The sequence below is a fragment of the Pholcus phalangioides genome, unplaced genomic scaffold (genome assembly GCF_987345545.1).
Source record: "Pholcus phalangioides strain wild (caught in Gottingen) unplaced genomic scaffold, Ppha-v1.0 ptg000039l_1, whole genome shotgun sequence".
NCBI classification, from domain to species: Eukaryota; Metazoa; Arthropoda; class Arachnida; order Araneae; family Pholcidae; genus Pholcus; species Pholcus phalangioides.
This window is the reverse complement of record NW_028301625.1, coordinates 5531858-5553265: the sequence shown is the minus strand read 5'-3', so window position 1 is coordinate 5553265 and position 21408 is coordinate 5531858. Positions and strand designations below refer to the sequence as shown.

Sequence of the window (21408 nt, the reverse complement as noted above, 5' to 3'; positions counted from 1 at the left end):
GAAGAGGTCAAGACTTCTAGACCACCCTGTATATTCAGTCGCCTGGGCTGGAGCCTCCTCAGCCTTTAACACGGGAAAAGCATAGTTGAAGAGTAGCTCGGTTCTCTTATCCTTACCTATTTTTGGACATTCTTGCATTTTGTCATTGATGGTCATTATGAAATTGCGGTATGATTAAAGTAGCCTACTGCATGTGTATGCTTTGCCTAAAGGTATTTCTATTGTTTGCAGATATTTGGTCATGAGCATGGAGTCAAAAATTCAAGACGACGAAGCGTCGAAAACGTCGAACGAGCCCGATCCCGAAGTGACCCAAGCATCACCGCCTCCATCACTGGCAAACAAATTTTCTATAGACGACATACTTTCGGGCAGCACCGGACAATATCGTGCCCCCGGCCCACCGACCTCAGCTATACTCCTACGGGCCGCGGCACGGGCAGCGGCTCGCAGCAATAACAATACCAGCAGTAATGGTAGCAACGGTGGCAAGGACGATAATAATAACGTGTTGGATTCGAGGCAATTTATACTGAACAGAACGCAGCCGGTATTAACGGGTTGCGTCCGTCCAACTCCTGTGGCCCTACATCCGACCCTTTACCAGCAGGGAGCCGCAGCTGCAGCGGCGGCGGCGGCCGCGGCAGCAGCGGGGCCCCTCGGTTCTATACCGCTGAGTTACCTGACTCCGCTCGTCGACGTCCAGATGCAGCAGCACCATCAGCAAGAAGTGACGTCACATGCCATGTCTTTCGGAGGTGGGTATACGGCGCCATCTGTCGGTAATATGAGCAACTACGGTGGATGGCTCGGGCGAGCTCCTTTCTTCCAGCTTACGGGTAAGTTGAGTATCAGTGATCGACAGTTTTAATTGATGGATTTAATTGATCAACTAATTGAAACATCAGAATCGATCTCGAATGAGACAACAGCGGCTTTTTGAACAATGAATGGAATGGTACCATGAGTTTGTGCTGTGGCAGCTTAACGGGAGGCCATCAGAGCCACCCTTAGCAGAGCCACCCGTGTGCGACAAGTGCGGTCGCACCAGGCCACGCGTTTTGGGGCGCCCCGCATTTACGGTTACAATAATTTCTTTCATATATTCTGAATTTTGATCAATTCTGAAATTATGTATTTTGATCATTTCTGGAATTTGAATTTTGATCAAATATGAAATTATGAATTTTGATCAAATATGAAATTATGAATTTTGATCAAATATGAAATTATGAATTTTCATCGATTATGAAATTATGAATTTCCATCGATTATGAAATTATTTATTTATGGAATCTGAACAGAATAAATAGGCTGTAGATTTGTCTTGTAATCTCCTCCCCAGATGATGATGCCATATAATTGACAATTGAATAAAACCACGCATATAGTATATTTCTCTCAGAAATTCTGCCGTTACCTTTTGTTTGAGATAATAGAATTTATATACGATAAAACATAGTTTTTTTTAGCTATTTCCAGTGCATGAAGTTTTCATTTTAGATTGCTACTAATGTCAAGTCCGAGATATTTGATATTTTTACGTGCTGAATACAAATTCAACTCCACAACAGGCAAAATGCCCAAAGGAAGTGCTGAGAAAAAGATGCTGATAACAATTATGGATGTCATATACAGGGTGATTATAAAAAAAACCATCCCGACATATGGGCCCCTAACTATCATACCATTCACAGAAACTGAATGAAATTTTGGCATAAGGTATTTTGATGTATGCGCTCAAGAATGATATGGAAAACAACAGTGTCACTCTAACAGTTACGGTTACAGTGAGAAAATTTCGAAAATATCAAATGGCAACACCAAGTTTTTTGTATTGGAATGTGATCTCCATTGTAAAAAACCCTAAATAGCGTTCGAACGGCAACTGTAGCATGAAAATCACCGGCGGTAGATAGGCTAAAAGTGAGGACAACCAATAAGGACAGAGAAGCAGCATAAAATAAAGCATTTTATTGTGTTTTCCACACGACCTTGTGGAGGACTAATCAGGCTGCGATCTCAGCCGAATGGAACGAACATTAATGCTCTGGTGCACGGCAAAGTCCTTTTTACTTTTTCCTTGCCTAGCTCCGGGGATTTTCGTGCTACAGGTGCCATTCCAACGCTATTTCGTGTTTTTCAGTATGGAGATCGCATTCCAATACAAAAAACTTGGTGTTGCCATTTGATATTTTCGAAATTTTCTCACTGTAACCGTAACTGTTAGAGTGACACTGTTGTTTTCCATATCATTCTTGAGCGCATACATCAAAATACCTTATGCCAAAATTTCATTCAGTTTCTTTGAATGGTATGATAGTTAGGGGCCCATATGTCGGGATAGTTTTTTTATAATCACCCCGTACTTCAAAATTACAGCAACCCTAATAAAAAGGCAATTACAAAAAACTAGAAACAGTATATATACATGATAAAATGTTATACAATGCCCAAAGAATACTTACGGTTGTCTTATTCTAAGTATGGATAGCTTCTCGATTTACCCCAACATGTTTATCGTATTTCTTTTTAAACGTGTCAATCGTGTTACAATTTACTGCCTCCGGAGGTAAGCTGTTCCATTTATTACCAACCCTATTAGAGAAAAACTCCCTGCGACACCATAACTTAGAATTGTCCTTTACCAATCGATACATGTGTCCCCTTGTAAAAGCATTCGATTGATGGTGTAACAATAATTCATGGTCCATCCTATCCATCCCGTTAAAAATTTTGAACACTTCGATCATGTCTCCCCGAAACCTTCGTTCATCCAATGTGAACATATTCAAAAAAAGAAGTCTCTCTTCATAACTCAAGCCCCGTGTGCCAATAAAAACACGCGTAGCTCTTCTCTGCACCACTTCAACCGAGTCTATGTCCCTCCGGTAGGTATGGTCTCCAAAACCTTACAGCATACTCCAGTCCAGGACGAACTAAGCCTCGGAAAAGCGGAAGAATGACTTTACGAGAACGCGAAGAGACCTTTTTGAAAATGAGACCAAGCATTCTATTCGCTTTTTTGACCACCGCTGAACAATGTCCAGAAAACCTAAGCCGCTCGTCAATGAGAATTCCCAAATCGGTTACCCTTGTTGCATCAAGATAGTGACACCATTCAATTCGTAAGAGAAACGTGGGTTGTTGGAGCTAAAATGAGCGACCATGCACTTGTTAATGCTTAACTTCATGCTCCATTCATTTGCCCATGTTCCGATCCTGTTCAAGTGGGTCTGGAGCAACTCACTATCGCTTTGATTCCCGACTTCCCCTTTACTTCACGTCATCTGCGAATTTGCTAACAATCCCATCGATACCTTGATCAAGTTTATCGATAAAAAGGGAAAACGTATGGGGCTAAGGACACTTCCTTGAGGAACTCCACTTGTGACTCCTGTCCAATTAGAGATTTCCCCGTTCACCATATAACTCGTTGCGACCTATCTCTTAACCATGATTCTATCCAATTCCCATGAATTTCTCGCATTTATTCTGAATTTTCAGGATTTTCATTTTCTGAATTTTCGATTCCCCTCAGAAAAAAAAATTCCCCACTCAAGAAAAAAATCGGGGCTAAGGGGCTCCCGCTATTACTTTCGCACCGGGCCCCGCATCTGGTTAAGACAGCCCTGGGGGCTCCAGACAAAGCCATCTCAACAGAATCATGGGCCCACGGCATGAACACCACAAGGGTGGGCCCTGATGTAGTATGTGGGTATGTATGCTCTAGAGCAGCGGTTCTCAACCTTTTTTGACTCGCGGGACCCTTTTTAGTGTTTTTAATTTCTATGGCGAGCCCTGTATAGGCAGGGCCGTAACTAGGATTTTTGCCTCCCCCACAGCTTAAAAATTGGATAATTTTATAGCGGTGTTCTTTGTTCCTACCTTAAATTGTCACCCCTAAATGTTTCCACCCGGAGCCAGCTGTCCCTCCCCGCCCTCCTCTAGTTCCGGCACTGTGTGTAGGTATCTTTTCTTTATTTGTTTATCAAATTTACTGAGTTATTTTATTTTTCTCAATTGGCTGCGACCAGTGCTGTCTCAACGCGTGGGCCTACCCGGGCACGGCCCTGAGGCCTCAAGAGAAGAGGAGCCTCAGAAAAACGAGATGCAGTTGAATTTTTCGATAATTTGTGAGAGTTAGGGCCTCAGAAAATTCCTTTGGCCCGGGTGCTCAACACGACCCTGGCTGCGACCCCTGGGAAGTGTGATTGATCCCAGATTGTTGAGAACCTCTGCTCTGGGGCATACACGGCTTTAAATAAATTTTTGCCTCAAAAAATGCATTGGGGCTTATTTTCGGGGTAGAGCTTTTACATATTGGAAGCATCCTGAAATATCGCGCTAAGGCTTATTTTTTGGTATTTATATTTTTATTTGATAATAAATAGTAATAAAACCATTTTTTATCGTTTTTTATATAGTTCAATACAACCATCCGTCATGTGTTGCAACGACATGCTAAGTGCATCTCATTGGCGATTTTAGCTAAAACTTATTTTCGGGGTAGGGCTTATACTAGAAGCATCCTGAAAAATCATGCTAGAGCTTATTTTCTGGGAAACACGGTACTTTCCCAAACCTTTTTGCTCCATCGCCGCTTCCTCAAATTTTTCTATTTCTCATCGCCCCCTCCCGACTCAAGTCGGCCCATGGGATCCTACAATAAACTATAGCTTTTACCATCTCCATGGACCATTGTATCGCCCCCCGAGGAAAGGGGGGGGGGTAATATTGATCACTTTGGGAAACACTGCTCTAAGGCATTGGTTTCCCCAACTTCTGTTTTGCAAGAACTTTTCAATGGTTCCATGACATCAAAAGCTGTAAAATTTTTCATTAGTATTGCAATAGAAATATCGATATTGAAGAAATATCCATGTATATTGGGGTTCCGTGCGCAGAACAGTTTCGTAACCCCAGCACGGGTTGCATTCCAACCATTAAGGCAAGAGTAGTTAACCTTTAGGTGAATGCAATCGACTTCATTGGTTTGGAAACATGTTGCGCGGGCCACTTAAGTGATCTGAGAATGTGCCGCGGGTCACTTAAAATTTTAAGCGCATTGACGAGATATCTCGCCTGCTTAAAAGCCTGTTATTTGATCATTGACAAGCCCATATATTTTGTAAAGTTGATTTCTTAATGGAACACTTTCACCAGCTGAAAATCGGAAGATACTTCATTAAAAAAGATATAGCATTTTGAAGGGGATTTAGTGATTTCTGCTGTGCCGCTTAAAAGGTTGAGTGATCTGGTAATGTGTCGCGCGCAAATTAAGTCACGTGCAAATGTGCCGCGGGCCATTTCAGTGATCAGAAAAAATGCCATAGGTAACTTGAGTGATGTATAACTGCACCGCGGGCCGCTTAAGTGCTTTAGAACTGTACAACACGTCACTTAAGTGATCTGTAAGTACGTCACGAGTCGGTTGAGGGATTTGTTAATATGACCCGGGTCACTTAAGTCATCTGTCAATGTGGAGCAGTTCACTTGAGTGACATGGAACTGTACCACGGCCCACTTAAGTGATCTGTGAATGTGCCACGGGCCATTCAACTAACATGGAAGTGTTCCACGGGACACTTAAGTGATCCGTAAATATCATAGACGGATTTAGGTCAGTGGAGGACCCGAGCTCAGAAAAAAATACTAGGGCCCTTCAAATGAAATAAGTGCGAAATTCGGGTTCTGCGTTGCCCTTCAGAAATCGGGTACATTTGCCTCTGGTAAATCACAGTTCAAATGTCATATGGAGGAAATCATGTCGAGCAATTTTCAAATTACCAAATCCACGCAAGCGAAGTCGCCGGTAACAGCTAGTCAAATATATGTGGTAAAAATTTGAAATAAATCAATGGTAAATAATGTTTTTAATAATACAGGTTGAACTTGGTTAATTCGAAGTCCAAAGAGTCACTCGAAAAAAGTTCGAATTATCTAATTCATCTATCCTGGATCTGTAAAATGACTACAAATTGCTACTTAAGCATCAATATATTCACATAGAATAATAATTATCAATTATTAAAATTCGGTCATCAGTTACGAAACTGTTTCCTATATTTTAGTAATTGATAACTGTGTTGCTGTGGGTTTTTTGTTGTACTTTCCGATACTTCCTTACTCTTAAAATAACAATAAAAAGTTTCAGATTTTGAATAGTACTCCCTGATCCATAAGTTGAACAACGTAATTCGTATCAAATGGTGAATATTCTCGATGCATTCCAGTTGAACAATGTTAAAATCGGCATTAAATTATCAAAGAAAAAAGCATTTAAAATTTACAAATTAGCATTTTAGTTTTTCCTATATCAGGACCGGATAAATCCACACTGTCTATAGCAGAAGGCCTCCGTGCGAAGCTTGTGACGTCACTGAAAAAGGTCATCTCACCTATAGTCATCGGATATACTACGAAAAGGGTAAAGATGGAGCTTGCGTCGGCCTGCTATATCCAATGGTTATAGGCGACATGTGAGCTTCTTCAGTGACGTCACGAGCTTCGCGCGGAAGCCTTCTGATATAGATGATGTTGACAAATCCCAGGCGCCAAATCACAAATGTGTTGTTACTAAATTTTTTGCAGGCTGCTAACTTGCTACTTAAGCATCAATATATTCACATAGAATAATAATTATCAATTATTAAAATTCGGTCATCAGTTACGAAACTGTTTCCTATATTTTAGTAATTGATAAATTGTTAGCGCAATTGATAGCGCAAAATGTTTAGAATTATAGCAGCATATCTGCCAGTATGAAAAGAAGGTCACTATGCTCTGAAAAAGTCAAAAGAACTTTTGGAACTTTTTCTTCGGGTAAAAAACTTTTGGTGCCTAAAAATTGTTCTAGAGTTTGTTGTGATTTGTCCAGCCCCGTCCTATGCTGACAATTCATATTTGAAATAGCTCACTCGTCATTCAAGCAGGGAGTGAAGGGAGACTGAGCGCGTTATAACATAGGGTGGTGAATTAGAGGAACGAGTAGTCAAGAATATTAGACTAGAATGGGAGAAGGGCGGCAAAATTCATTTAGCCTGCAGACGGCAAAATCATAAATGCTCCTCTGCGTATATGATGCTCTCAGCTAAAAAAGTGTCAGAGCAGCGACGTCACGCTGCAGCTCCGAGACCACGCCCACTGAGCCAAGGCGGCAATCTCCACTTCAAAGGGATGAAACAGCAGTGACTTTTGCCCCTGAGGGGATCCTCTCCATCACGCCCCTTCTGTATCTCCACCTGGACCAGCCCAGTTAGTCCAAAACATGACAAGACGGCCATGAATCGGTGAACCGCACGGAATCTATTGAAACTTTTCTTGACGATCTTTTTATTATCTCAAATACTTGTCGATATTTTTGCTCCTCTTAAATGTATTCTTCTTTCTTTAGCCCCAAAGCCTTCTGGGAGAAGGCCTAGGAAACCGGGAGTCGAAAGGAAACCTAGGCAAGCCTACAGCGCCAAACAATTAGAAAGGCTAGAAGCAGAGTTTAAGGTAAGACAATTAACAGAATAACAATAATATCTTCATGGGATTCATGAGCAACTAGAAAATTTCGATTGTTATCGCATCTAAATAGTATGAAATCATTGTTTCTTTTGATTGTTGTTATAGTTGGACAAATATCTTAGCGTCAGCAAACGTATGGAGCTTTCGGCCGCTCTCAACTTGACAGAAGTTCAAATCAAAACGTGGTTCCAGAACCGAAGGTAATCCAAAGTTTCGTTTGTATTTTGACTTGAGATTTGATGTACAGCAAAGGTGCTCAACCTTTTTGAAAGGGTGGGCCACTTCATTGGTATAAAAATGTGTCTCGGGCCACTTTAGTGATCTGGAACAGTGCCATTATAGGTCGCTTAAGTGATCTGGAAATGTGCCGCAGGTCAATTCAGTGATCTGGAAATGTGCCGCAGGTCAATTCAGTGATCTGAACATGTGCCTCGGGCCACTCGAGTGCTCTGGAATTAGTTCGCTGGTCACTTAAGTGAGAGATCTAGAAATGTTCCGCGGGTCAATTCACTGATTTGGAAATGTTCTGGGCCACTTCAGTGTCTGAAATTGGGTCGCTGGGCATTTAAATTATCTGTAAATGTGCCACGGGTCACTCAAGTGATCTCAAAATGTGCCGTTGGTCACTCAATTTTTTGTTGGACCAATGTGGACCGCATTGCCCGTGGGGTTATCTGATGTGGCCTGCCCCCAACCTAATTCAGTAAAAATGAACTAAGTGGCACATTTACTGATCGCTTAGGTGACCCATGGCACAATTCCAGAGCATTTAGGCTGCCCGTGGCACATTTTCAGATCACACAAGTAGGCCTGTGGCACATTCACAGATCACTTAAGTGACCCGCGACACAGTTCCAGAACACTTAAGCGATCCGTGGCACATTTAGAAATCCCTTGAGTGACAGTTGGCACAGTTTTAGAGCACTCAAGTTACCCCCAGTGCGGCTCTACATCACTCAAGTTACCCCCAGTGCGGCTCTACATCACTCAAGTTACCCCCGGCACATTCCCATATTATTAAGTGATCCGCGGCATAGTTATGGATCACTTGGCACAGTTCGAGCGTACTTAAGCGACCCAAACATATTTCTAGATCACTTGAAGGATCCACGAAACGTTTAGAGATCACTTAAGTGGCTCTTTAGGAGACATCAATAGGGAGATTGTTAGTTCAGGTACCCACAAACCACAGTTCAGGATGTCATTATGAATATTTCATATTTTTATAAATGGTGGTTGATGATATAAGCATCATCCAAACCCTCCCCCTTGTCATCAAAAGTCAGCAAATCGGAAACCCCCCATCGATGCTGACGCAATACTTGAATGATCCCTTAGCGCACAAACCCCTTAGTGAGGGGTTCTACACGAGTTGCCTGCGCAAGCGTTGAAATGTTCTCCGATCGGGTACCGCCCTGTTTGGAAATCGCTCCTGGTGAAGTCTTACCACTTCTACGGCACTGCCGTTTACAGCCCCGTGAATAACGTGCATGTCGGCTTTCTCCGCATTTGAATATTCCTGCATCTCTGCCAACGAATAGCAGTTGAATGACGGGTTCAGCGAAGGCAACGTTTCATCCACTTCAGAGAAAGTGCCCTCTCGCGGCTCGCCGCTTGCTTTCCGACCCCACATTGTATGGGGGAAAGTTGTTTGTTTTGGCGAGTTCTATCCCCTCTTACAGTTCTGACCATCAGTTTAGTAACACCCTGTGTAGAGGCAACATTAATATACATTAAAAACACAATATAAACGCATGCAAATATAGCAAAAATACATAGAAACCCCGAAATGCAGTGCAGAACGATAGTTAATTTATCGGACATGAGTATATATATATATATATATATCTTACAATTATCCAACACTAGTTAGCCAGCATCGAGGCTGACCGTTTTCCTTGGTAACGTTGTTCTATATCAGTGTTTCTCAAAGTAGGCAATATCGCCCCCTGGTGGACGATAGAATGGTCCAAGGGGGCGATAGAAGCTATGAGTATAACATAGGATACTATGGGTTCACTTGAGTCTGGGGGCGATGAGAGAAAAAAATTTCTGAAATGAGGGGGCGATGGAACAAAAAGTTTGGGAAATTACGTTATATGTGGTCCTTGCCACTTTTTCACAATATAATATCGCTCATCAAGCACTTCTTAACTGTTAACATGATAATATCTCATAAACAAAAGCGAACAAAACTTTCTCATGGTTATATTCGTGTTCATCAGGTCAAAATCATTTGGAATTGTTTATTTTCGTGTCGGACGCAATTTCATTGTTGTCCGCTGAAATTATGGATTGAAATTCGATATTCATAAAACAATGCTATTTTTGCTTCTTTTTTTTTCCAGGACAAAATGGAAGAAACAACTGACTAACCAAATAAAAAACGCTCGCGGACAAGTCCTGTGGCCGGCACATTACCTACCATCAGCTCATGCTTTCGCACCATTCCTCAGCACATCCTATTGTCAATTATCCCAAGCTGCGCTCGCGGATAACTCGGACTTAGACAGGCCTACGGCACTGGACAGTAGCAATGGCGATCCGGACGATAATAGGTCTATGGACGCTAAATAGTAGAGGTAACACGTCCTTGAAGGAATGGCGCTTCCACACAAGAAAAATCAGGACAGCACAGGATGGACATATGAAACAGAGAATAAGTAATATTCTCTCAATTCAGGGCCCTCCTCACATCTCCGAGTCGGGCCTCTTGGTCGAAATCTTTGGCATACCTCCAGGATAGGATTCTTCACGGGCCCCTTTATAGTGAATTTATTGTGTAAAAAGCCAAAAAATAATAAGATTCATCCCGGGGCCCTTGTCAGCCGCCCCCCATGTGAGAGCCATGAGCTAATGAATGCACGACGTTCAATAAATTGCAATAATTCAGATTTAATGTGATATTCTCGCTTGCAATACCAAGTTAGACCATTGAATACGAACGTGTTTAAAATCGATTGGAATTCTTTCTTGAGTTTCATCGTTCTGCTTCTGGATGTTACGTCAGGGCCGTCTCAAAGTATGGGGCCCACCCGGTCACTAAAACGGTCCCTAGATCATGTTTAAGAGACCAAAATGTTTAAAAAATTATATTTAATACAACACGCCAGATTCTAAATGAGGGAATGGTGCAGTGATGTATCGCAGTTCCACGCTCCAATTTTTCGAGACTGTGCGTGCTAAAACATGGAATTTTTCTGACAGACATATACAGAAAACATTGTCCGGTAATTCGACATTAGTTCGGTGATTGATTTGTGCCGAATTGCGAGGCATCACTGCATTACCAATCTGGAAGGGATGGCCCAAAACATCTTTTGCCGGGGGGGTCCCGAAATATTGTTAAGATGACCCTGTGTCTTTGTTACCTGTGTCTGTTAATCCTGGTGATCTTTATTATTATCCGGATACTCGAACGTTTTGTTTGTTGTATAATCCGGAAAAGAGCTAACCCATGAAATTGTATTGTAGAGGGTCATTCCGTCTGTAGAGGCCTCAAACGATTATCTATAAAAAAATTTTATTGTGATATTGACTTGAAAATTTATGTACACCTATTTTCAACAATGCAAAAAAAATCATTTATAATTGCTGAGAATGGTCTTGATCTCTACATTTCAAGTACGCTTGAATGCGTTGCTCCGAAATTATGAATGTTTTTCTCAATGTGATGCAGTAGAGTCTCGATAATTGCAGTCGGATGGGACCGAGGCCACCTCGGATTATCGAAAAACTCGAATTATCGGAAAAACAATAAAAAATGCTTTAAATGTTGGTTTGACTTAAAAAGACAAGCAAAATCAGTACTAGCATACTTACTGTTGTTTCAATTGTTGAATAAGATATAGATGCCATACGATTTGTTTCAAAAAAGGAAGAACGTGGGAAAAGCCACGAAGATGAGAGAGTAATTTAGAAGAGTTGGAGATGGGATTGATGGTGAAAGACGCTGAGATACTGATAGCTTTCAACTGCCTTTCCAATGATTTTACTTAAGCAATTAAGGGGCAATGCCATTGTCTACCATTACGAAGAAAACGGTCACAAACTTGCTCCTCTTTCTCAGCGACTCCCCGAAAGTTAAAATGGTCTGCGTCCATTCAAGGGAGTTTAATATTTTATTACACCAGTTATATACCCATTATAGAGCTGGGGATATATAATCCTTTTCAAACTGAAAAATTACTGTACAATACGTACATACTACTCCTGAAACAAAAAAGGAAAAAAGAATTTGGGTTCTAGGGAAAAAAAGCGGGTTTCAAAAAGGAAATTTTCGAAAATTTTCAGTGCCTCGGATTATCCGGAAACTCGAACTTTCGGAGCTCAGATTTTCGAGACTTTAATGTAGCTGCTTGAATTTCGTTGGCCACGTGATCCCCTAATCTAAGGGTACGAGCATAGTGCACGCTGGTTTCCGATTCTGCAAGTCGGTGCCGTTACGGATTAGTTAAAAAACTGATTTCAAGTTTTTGTTACGATACCGACTCGCAGAATCGGAAACCAGCGTGCACTGGTGCACTATATGTTCGTACCCTGATGCCTGCCGACTGTTTTCTTTAGTGCCTATTATAGGGTACTGTTAAAAATTGACAGAAAATGCGGCCCATGCAAAGAAATTCTCAAAGCCACTTTACGCCAGAGATCGTCAAACTTTTTCGAGTCGCAGATTTATCGGAAGAAAAGCATACATATGTGAACTTTATCATTTACTCAAAACCTGAAAATCAGTATTTTGCTTAATCCTTGAATGTAGTATTAACATGAGGTGTCACCAACACACATCTTGAATACTAAGTTTTCAAAATTTTCACAAGCAGCGAACACTCTTTAAGGGCTTCAATGGCACACGAGTAGCATGGTTTAGAACAGAGGTTCTTAACGTTTTTCAGCCGCGACCCAAAATCAACAATAAGATTTTGTTGACCCATGGGACTGCTTGTTCTTCGAAATTAGTAAAACCAGTGACCCAATAAGTGAATAGAATATTTATAATAGAATGTAAGTGAATTCGTACGACTCATCTAGGAAGCGCCTGCAAATCAAGTTTGGATCGTGACCAGTGTTATGCAAACATATAATTTTGAAGAGTAATTTCACTCCTCTTCAAAGTTCTAGGGGGTATTTTTATAAAAAGAAGGGTATATTTTTTATCTGTAGAAAATAACTCTATTAAAAAAAAACCTCAAATTCGAAGGAGTATTTTCACTCCTGAACGAAATTTGGAGGAGAAAATTTGAATTTTGATGCGTGGATCTAGATACGATCTAGTACATCCAAATACGTATTGCAAACACTGGTTGTGACACATAGCTCGAGAATCCCTATCTGTAAGTATAGTAAGTAAATTAGTAAGACCCATCTCGGAAACCTCTGCGAATCAAGTTTGAGTCTGTGGCACAGCTCGAGAATCCCTGGCTGTAAGCAGATTTATACGACCCATCTAGGAAACCCCCTGTGAATCAAATTTGGATCATGAACCACAGCTCGAGAATCCCTGTTTGTAAGTACATTCGTACGACCCATCTCAGAAACCTCTGCGAATCCCGTTTGGGTCGGTTACCCATAATTCGAGAAACCCTCGCTGTAAGTGGATTTGTACGACCCCCCTCCCCCCCCCCAGAAACCCTGCAACCAGAGGCGCCGACATAAAGAAAACATTAGAGGGGCTGGAAATTGCTGGTCGTCCCGTATATACGGACTCAAGCGCGTACGCAGGAGGAGGAAGGTGCATTGCATTGTTTTTTGTAGAAATTATTGGGGGGTTCAGCCCCCTTATAAAATTTTTTGGGGGGGAGGCTCAAATATCCTCAGCCCCTAAGTTCCTGCGCCTATGCCTGCAACCAAGTCATGACCCATAGTTTAAGAACCTCCTGGTTTAGGATGTTTGTTGTACGTCAGGAGGAAGGTATTTCAAAATTTGCAGAAAATCATTGAGGCGCGCTTGGACGCTGCAAGAAACAATTTTAGCAGAGAATGTGAAGGGTTCTTGTTCTCCATTGTTGAAGGTTTTAAGTGTATATAGATTTTCAGGACAATCATCTTGATAATGAAATTTTTTATGATTAATTATTTGTGGCTTCTAGCAGAAGAATCACCCGTCTAACGTATTCGAGAAATCAAACAAAACTTGGCACATGGCAGGAAAATCTACTAAAGTAACCGGTTGAATAATTACGATCAAGGGTCATACAGAAAAAAAAAGAATATAGTGATGATGTGTCTTCAACTACGACACATGCAAATTGTAAAGACATGTGAATAAAGGTTTTTATGAAAGAAAATGCTTACATGTTTTATTTTCTGTTATTTTGTCATGTTTTATACCAGCGTTTCTCAACCTATGGTCCGCGACGATGGCATAGGTGGTCCACAGGCAGACGTGTTAATTTGATTCTAACTGATAGAAAAATTATTCAGTTGTGTTGTAATTTATATTACTAATATTCATATGGGTTCAAATATATATTGTACCTTCATACTTAGGTTGACCATACCTCATCAAGGGAAATGCGAGAAATTGCGATCCTAAAAGTGAGATATCACTGATTGTAGCCAAAGGGGGATGTAATTTATGACAAATTTGCTAATTACTGCAAAAATAAGTGAAGGGGTGAGAAATTTTAGGGTTTCTACAAATCGCAGTAAACAAAAATGTGTTTGTCGAGAACAACATTCAAAGGAATAGATGACCATATTTCATTGAGAAAAATAAGGGGAACTTGGATCTTCTGAATATTGCAAAATACGGGACGTCACCAACTGTGATCAAACTCGTTGCCATAAGTCCGCAAAATCCTTAATTACACTGCTGAAAACAATTAGGGGAGCAAGCAAAAAAGTGAAGAAAACCGTGCGAGACAGACACGTATTGGCATACAATGGATAGTACACGCGTATCAATGCGCAATACAGAAAAAAGACGTAAAAAAATTTGGAATTAAGCTTTAATTCTTTGAAAATATGGAAAAAACATGAAAAGATGATTTAGGGCAACAATTTGGTTACATATAAACGATAAAAAAAGTACTGTTTAGACATGATGCATGAGTTTTAATAGGGCGTGTGGTCTCCTCGAACAGCTAAGACTGCTGCACACCTGTTTGCCATGGATGCGATGAGGTTATCGATCAGACTTTGGGGAATACTGTTCCACTCCTCAAGAAAAGTCTCGAACAGTAACAGGCGGCCTTGGTCGCGCAGCAATGCGTCGTCGTTTGGATTCAGGTCAGGAGAGCACGCTGGCCATTCCATACGCTGTATTGTTTCAGCTTCATGCATGTTCTCCACCAGACGAGCTCTATGCGGTCGGGCATTATCATCCTGAAAAACAAAGGAATCTCCAATGGCTCCAGCGTAAGGGATGGCATGAGGTCGCAGTATCTCGTCTGCATACCTTCGGGCCGTCAAAGTGCCATTCCGAATGATATGCAGGTCCGTACGTCCGCCTATGCTGATTCCACCCCATACCATCCAACCAGCTCGTCTGTATTGTGACCTTTCACGAACGAATGCAGGGTTATTTCGAGTGCCCCTGTCCCTCCATACCAGAACACGTCGGGTGTCACACTCCAGACTGAATCGGGACTCGTCTGTAAACAGCACTTGGCTCCAATCATGTTGCTCCCAATCTCGATGTTCAGCAGCCCATCTTCTTCGGGCCGCACGGTGGCGTGGGGTCAACGGAATGCAGACCATTGGCCTACGTGGATAGAGCCCTCCCTCATGAAGCCGATTACGTACTGTTTGGCTGGACACCCTTCGTCCTGTTGCCAAAAGCAACCGTCTTTGCAGCTGCGTAGCATTCTTTGTTCTGTTTCAACGGGCTGTTAACCGTATATACCGGTCATCAGTTGCTGTAGTGGCGCGTGGCCGACCTTGCCCTGGTCGACGTCTAACATTTCCTGTTTCTTGGAATCGATTCCACAGCCTTGCAACAACACTTCTGGCGACTCCAACAGCGTCAGCGACACTACGTTGTGTTTGCCCGGATTCCAGTCTGCCTATAACACGCCATGCCATGGATTCCGGTAAATCACGTTGTTGAGACATCCTCAAGTCACCTTGTCTGAAAAAAAAAATACTGCGCAATCGAATTTCACAGTTACGGCAGTAAAATAGACGTTTCTGCAACATCCCGATTTCTGCCTTTATCTCCTTTTTCTGGTTTTTGACGTCATGAACTTTGATTTGCATATGAAGTTTTCTTCTTCCGTTTCCTGCTAGGCTTTAAATTATGGATGATTCATTTTATGTTACTTATCGGTATACATCTTTGCGTAATTTTGTTAAAACCATGTGCTCCCCTAATTGTTTTGAGCAGTGTATAATTAAAATCGCTGAAAAATTGAGGAAAAAAACGTTAAACCTCACAAATACGTAAGATGAATATTTGTATTTATAGTCATAATTATCATAATAATTATGAAAACGCTGTTTATTCACAATTTTAGTAAACATTACAAATTTAAATAAACATCGTTGAAAAAACTGGGCAAATGTATAGAGCGATTCGGAACAACTGAAAATACTGGAATATCTCGTAATACAGGACAAATGGTCCGTTGAACTGTTTCAGACATTTTAATTATTTTTGGGTTTAGAATGGTTGAGAAACGCTGTTTCATACGATTTTCCGACTATTTCGTGAAATGTTACAATTACCAATTATAAATTTTTATGTGGTAAACCGTACGAGTTAAATGAGATAATTTTTTCCGGGATGCAAATAGGATGACCGATTTGGGAAATCTCATTGGCGCGCGGCTCAGATTTTCTGAACATTGTTCAGCGGTGGCCAAAAAAGCAAATACAGTCAAGCCCGCTTAAACAAAATCGGATGTTATGATGTATCGGTTATAACAAATTTTTCCCGTCCTAATGAGCCTGCAATACCAGAATAATGGTTAAAAATATTGCTTTTGGTGAACTGCCGTATCTATGGATATCGGATGTAACGAAGTGTATGTGTTTTCGGCCAGAATAGAATTTTTTCATAGAATAAAATTCCAGAAAATCAGAAATTCCGAAACAAATTCCGAATGCGACGTACTACTGTAGTACTATTTCGAAAATTGGTATGGGTTTGTTCTGTCAGCGCCATCTATAGCTAGATATGTTGATCTCTAACAATAGATAGCGCTGGTTCTGCTCATTCATAAAACGGTTCGAATGAAAGGAATGAACATAACCCCAGTTTTGTTTACGGCAGCGTTTCTTTCTTTGTGAAACCCAGGGCCATTCTTGTCAGAAACGTTCTGACGTAGGGTACAACAGAAACAGTGACATGACCCCAGCGAAAAGATTGCAACCGCAAGGAGCCTCAATTTAGCGCACCAATCTCTCGGTGAGTGTAAAAAATGGATGCCGTTTGGAATCGGCAATAAATGGTAGGTTCCAGTCTAAAAATCCAGGGCCATTCAAGTATTTATTAAAGATCAATGGACAACTTAACAGTTAATTTTTAAAATTTCGCCACCTGTAGCTCCCTTACCTCAGTCAACGTTTAGCTGCGTCTCCCCGGAAAAAAATCTAACAAGAATCACACAGGCACACATCAATATCAACAGATTACATCTGACAAAAGTTGGCGATGTCCTTAGGAGCCGCGGTGCACACCTTGAGAACTGACACACAGTATATTGGTCGGAAATTTCATTAAAACCTGTGTGAATATTGTTATTTTTGTGAAATGTACTTGAATATTTTTCATTTTCCATTGAACTTTCAAGACTGTCCGTAGACCACCTGTCCAATTTTCGCGAAACAGGTTGCTGTTCCAAATGGATTCCTCTCATTAAACTCGAGTATTTATCATGTATCGATTATAAAGAATATCGGATATTAAGAATGTTTTTCACGTTCTCGCGTGAATTCGTTATATCTGGGCTCAACTGTAAAATGCTCGGTTTCGTTTAAAAAAAAAACATCTTCACGTTCTCAGTACACAATATGCCAAAAACTGGCTGTTTATGTAAATAAACTGATTAAAAAGTTCATAGGGCTACCAGACGTCCTACTTTTTGATGTCATTTCAAGCGTCTTCCTACGTTTCGGAGAATTCACTCTTTTGTCCTTTTTTTTCACTTTTCCGGAATTCTCTTTCTTTTTTTTTTCTTAGAAAATTTTTTTCCCACTTTGAAATATATCTCTTCATTGACATGAGTGTTTTATATTTTTTCTATTGACCAATTCGGCAGTCGGAGTTTAGAAAATATTTTCTGGTTTTTTTTTTTTTCGTGGTCCTGTTTTAGTTTGTGAAAAATTACCATTGTGGCCGGTTTTATTGGTCATAATACTGGCGCCATCTGTTGTGAAAATTGGAAAAAGCGACATCACTATATCACTCAAGAGTGCATGCAGGCGTTCTCTTTTCTTAGTTTTCGAATCTGGGAACCCTGCAAGTACAAATGGAGAGGACATCTTTCTCTACATATATATGTCTCCATCTACTGGCGTTGATGTCATTTGCGAGTCATTAGCTGATTGCTATCACCTTCCATCGCATGATACCGTTCAACATATATACGCTCCAAGGAAGAAATATTCTATCTTCTTCTATATCGTAGAGGTAGCGCACTCGTCCGCAATGCGAGAGGATATGGGTTTGAGTCCCCGTAGAGGCAGAGGTGAATTTTTCTTTCACCCAATCATAGCTCTACATAAACAGCCAGTATATCTTGTGTTAACAAGTGGAGAGGAGAAATTTCTCAACAAAAAAAATAGCGATTTTTCAAACAATGCGTTTCTTCCTGGCGATAATAATTGGCAATATTCCCTTTTTTGCTCAATGAAATATGGACCCGCAACTGTCAATCTGAGGCTACTGACGTCATTAAAAACGGACCAGCCATCCATGTGGAAGTTAGCCGTTTAAAAGGCATTCTGATTACATCAATTTCGCTAATGTAGGCTGTCCTGTAATGATTGTTTGTTCAGTTAGATGATTCCAGTTATTTCGCTGTTAGAACAACAAATAAGTGTCTTATATTGATTTTGGTACATATTCTAAGTAAAAAATCATATTTTTACCTTATACCTATTACATTTTTTTTCATATCTTTGAGTGGAAAATTTTACAATTATTTAAATATTATTAAGCATGAGTCACACTTGTGTTATATATATCTTGGAGTCTTGAGTTGAATTCTTTGAACTGAAGTTGTGTGTGTGAATTCTTGAAGAGGGTGAAATTTGGATTGCTAATTATTTTTAAATTGCGAAAACCATTATTTGAAACTAGATATGTTGTGTTAATCAGTTTTGCACAGAAGTTCTTATGGAATGTATTAAAGTTGAGTGTGTAACAAAATTGAGTATTCTCTCATACAATAGGGCAGTGCTTTTTAATCGGGATTGCATGCATTGGTGAAAGCACAAAAAAGCAAACTTAGGTATATCAGTTGGGAAATATTCAATGACATTTGAGAGAGTTGATGGACGATAGAATGTAAACCGAAGGTTGCTGTTGAGATGCAAGAATATGAATTGAAGTTTATTTGGGTAGAAAAAAGTCAACAATCACTGCAGTAGAGTCTTGAAAATGTGAATCCTGAAAGTTTAAAAGTTTATATAATTTCAAGCACTGAAAATTTATGAATTTGGAATAGCTACAGCATAATCTTTTTTGGCGATGTTTTGCTTTGGTGAGAAAATGATTGCAATATATTGTCAAATGCAAAAAAAATGGATGCCACACAAACATGGGCAGAGATACGGGGTGGGGCATTGGCCCCCCCCCCCCAGAGTCAATCGTGGAGTCGACTGATTTAATGTATATATGTATAGATGAATTGACATCATCGTGCCCCCCCAGCAATAATGACCTTGCCCCCCCCCCCAGACTTCCAAGTCAATCTCCGCCTATGCACACAAAAGAAGCAAATTAAAACAATGAAAGAGTAACAGATTATAATTAAAATGAAACCTCGTTATAACAATACACAATAAAAGAATAAATCCCTCAATAACAGTGGTTCCCAACCTTTTTCTTTCCCACACCCCCCGTGCAATGCGGCTTGCCTTCTCGCACCCCCGTTGGATAATACATTGTTTATATGATAGAAAATTTAGGGGTTTTTTTTTGTAATTGATTACGTTAGTTGTGCGATAATTGATTTCTATGAATTCTTTTACTTATTGCTTAACCCTTTGTTGTGCAGTGTTCCACTGCATAGAGCACCCAACTTGACTGGCTTCTCAAACCGTTAAATTCAATTGTAAATGGATAAAATGAGGTTTACCATTTACTGTGAACTTTCCTTTTCAATCATAGATGGCACCACCGCACAAGGCAATCTATAATCTTCAGCTGTGACTCGTTATTTAAAATCCCCGTATTTACAAGGAATGTTGTATATTTTTTTGTGGTACAAAAAAGGTTGCTTGAAAAATAAATTGTTATATCGTTGGCTGTACTCTAAACTATTTATTCTATATTTTTAATTTTTTATACAGGAAACATACAAAGAATCGAATAAAATAAGCTGTCCCATTAACTGGAACACTGCGCCACCAGCTCTTATATTACACAACTGAACGCGATGACGAGAGGAAACATCTGTTTTCTGTTTGGGGGTAATGAAGTCAAGCTATCAGATGCTGCGAGGCAGGGTTGGTTGTCTATAAAAAAAACAAGAAATATATATATTCCATTTGTAGGAAATGTGATCTTTTGGAATTTTGTGGGGAGGTTTCAGGCAGGGATGATTTTATCAGTAGCTCGAGTCATCTTTACTTTGAGCTGCACGAATTATTTTGCTCTCGCTGTTGAGTTTCGCTACCGTATATTTTGTATAAATGTGTAGATATATATACAGTAAAACCTCGTTAAGTCGTCACCCTAATAAGTCATTTTTCTTCAGGCCCTTCCACCTCACATAGACAACAATGTTTTTTTTTTTGTTTTCTTTTTTTTTTCTTTCAAGCCGAGCGCAACTCAGGTCTATCGCCATGGGCAATTTAATACCTAGTGAGTTGTGCCGGAAGTGTAAGTATGTGTACCTAACAGTCTGAGTGTGTATCTAGTGTTGTGTATGATTTTTCAGTGCTGCCATCTATATCTCAGAAGGGAAGTGAGTGAAGTGTAATGACTGAATATTTGTACTGTTTGTGGGACTGTTGCTCTCTGTGGCGAGACTTTTTAACGGGGAGATCGACTCGCATTTGTGCCTTGAAGTTAGACAACAATGTTATTAATCATACTCTCGTTTACTCGTCGCTAATTTCAGTTAACTCGTCACTATGAAAAAGTTTGAAAAAGTGGAACAGACTATTTTTATGGCTCCCATTAAAAAGAGCTTGTTAACAGCATTGCCATATATGCTTAAGTCACCATAAAATTCTATATACCCAAACGGAACAGTTTAAGTAAAGAAAGTTACGCTGGGGAAGTTCATTTGCTGACTAAGGTTTTTGGAACGTTGGGGACTGTTCAAGCTAGATCTCATTTCTGCATGGGCTTTACTGGAGAAACTGCAAGACACCCAGGGGCTCTGTCGCAAGAAGCAACGTAAACACTTCGGCCCTACCAGGGCATCTCCGGCAAAACCAAAATTTATTGATACGTCAAAGATTACACATAGTGCAAGGAAATCAAAAATTATGTAAATTGAAAGAATCAAATTAATGAAGTCCAAGTGCAACGGAAACGGATAATAAATAATCATAGAAAGCATGGGCTCTACTAATTTAGGGCTTGAAATTTAAACAAAATATCTTTGTTGAAAAAATTAGACATTCTTTCCTAAGTTGAGGTCTTGTGTTTACTTTTCCCTGCCCAGGGCCCCTTCCACCAAGTCAAAAGTGTTCGAGATTACTTTGTAGTTGTATTGTGAACTACTGATGAAGAATTAAGAAACTAAAATTATATATATATATATAAATTTGATG

General features: G+C 40.3%; 2 protein-coding genes across 3 annotated transcripts in view; both read left to right on the top strand.

The window, feature by feature from the left end:
* The first annotated feature begins 247 nt into the window (after positions 1–247).
* LOC149065492 (uncharacterized) lies at positions 248–11926 on the top strand. Its single transcript, XM_089253997.1, has 4 exons — positions 248–839; positions 7397–7500; positions 7621–7715; positions 9864–11926. The coding sequence occupies exons 1-4, from the start codon at positions 248–250 to the stop codon at positions 10090–10092; spliced, it is 1020 nt and encodes a 339-aa protein (XP_089110123.1). The 3' UTR covers positions 10093–11926.
* Positions 11927–18390: 6464 nt separating this feature from the next.
* Positions 18391–21408, top strand: part of LOC149065491 (protein lifeguard 1-like) — a 37508-nt gene continuing 34490 nt past the window's right edge. The window contains exon 1 of one of the 2 annotated variants that reach the window (XM_089253520.1): positions 18391–18516. The gene's annotated coding sequence lies outside the window, so the exon portion shown is untranslated. Of the gene's footprint in view, positions 18530–21408 lie in introns of both variants that reach the window. The other variant, XM_089253521.1, reaches the window with a different exon arrangement.

What these genes read in the sequence shown, in the direction of transcription:
- LOC149065492 (XM_089253997.1), top strand. Translation starts at nt 248, where the DNA reads ATGGAGTCAAAAATTCAAGACGACGAAGCGTCGAAAACGTCGAACGAG. An exon ending in TCCTTTCTTCCAGCTTACGG is followed by an intron (nt 840 to 7,396) that starts GTAAGTTGAGTA and finishes TTCTTTCTTTAG; the next exon opens with CCCCAAAGCCTTCTGGGAGA. An exon ending in GGCTAGAAGCAGAGTTTAAG is followed by an intron (nt 7,501 to 7,620) that starts GTAAGACAATTA and finishes TTGTTGTTATAG; the next exon opens with TTGGACAAATATCTTAGCGT.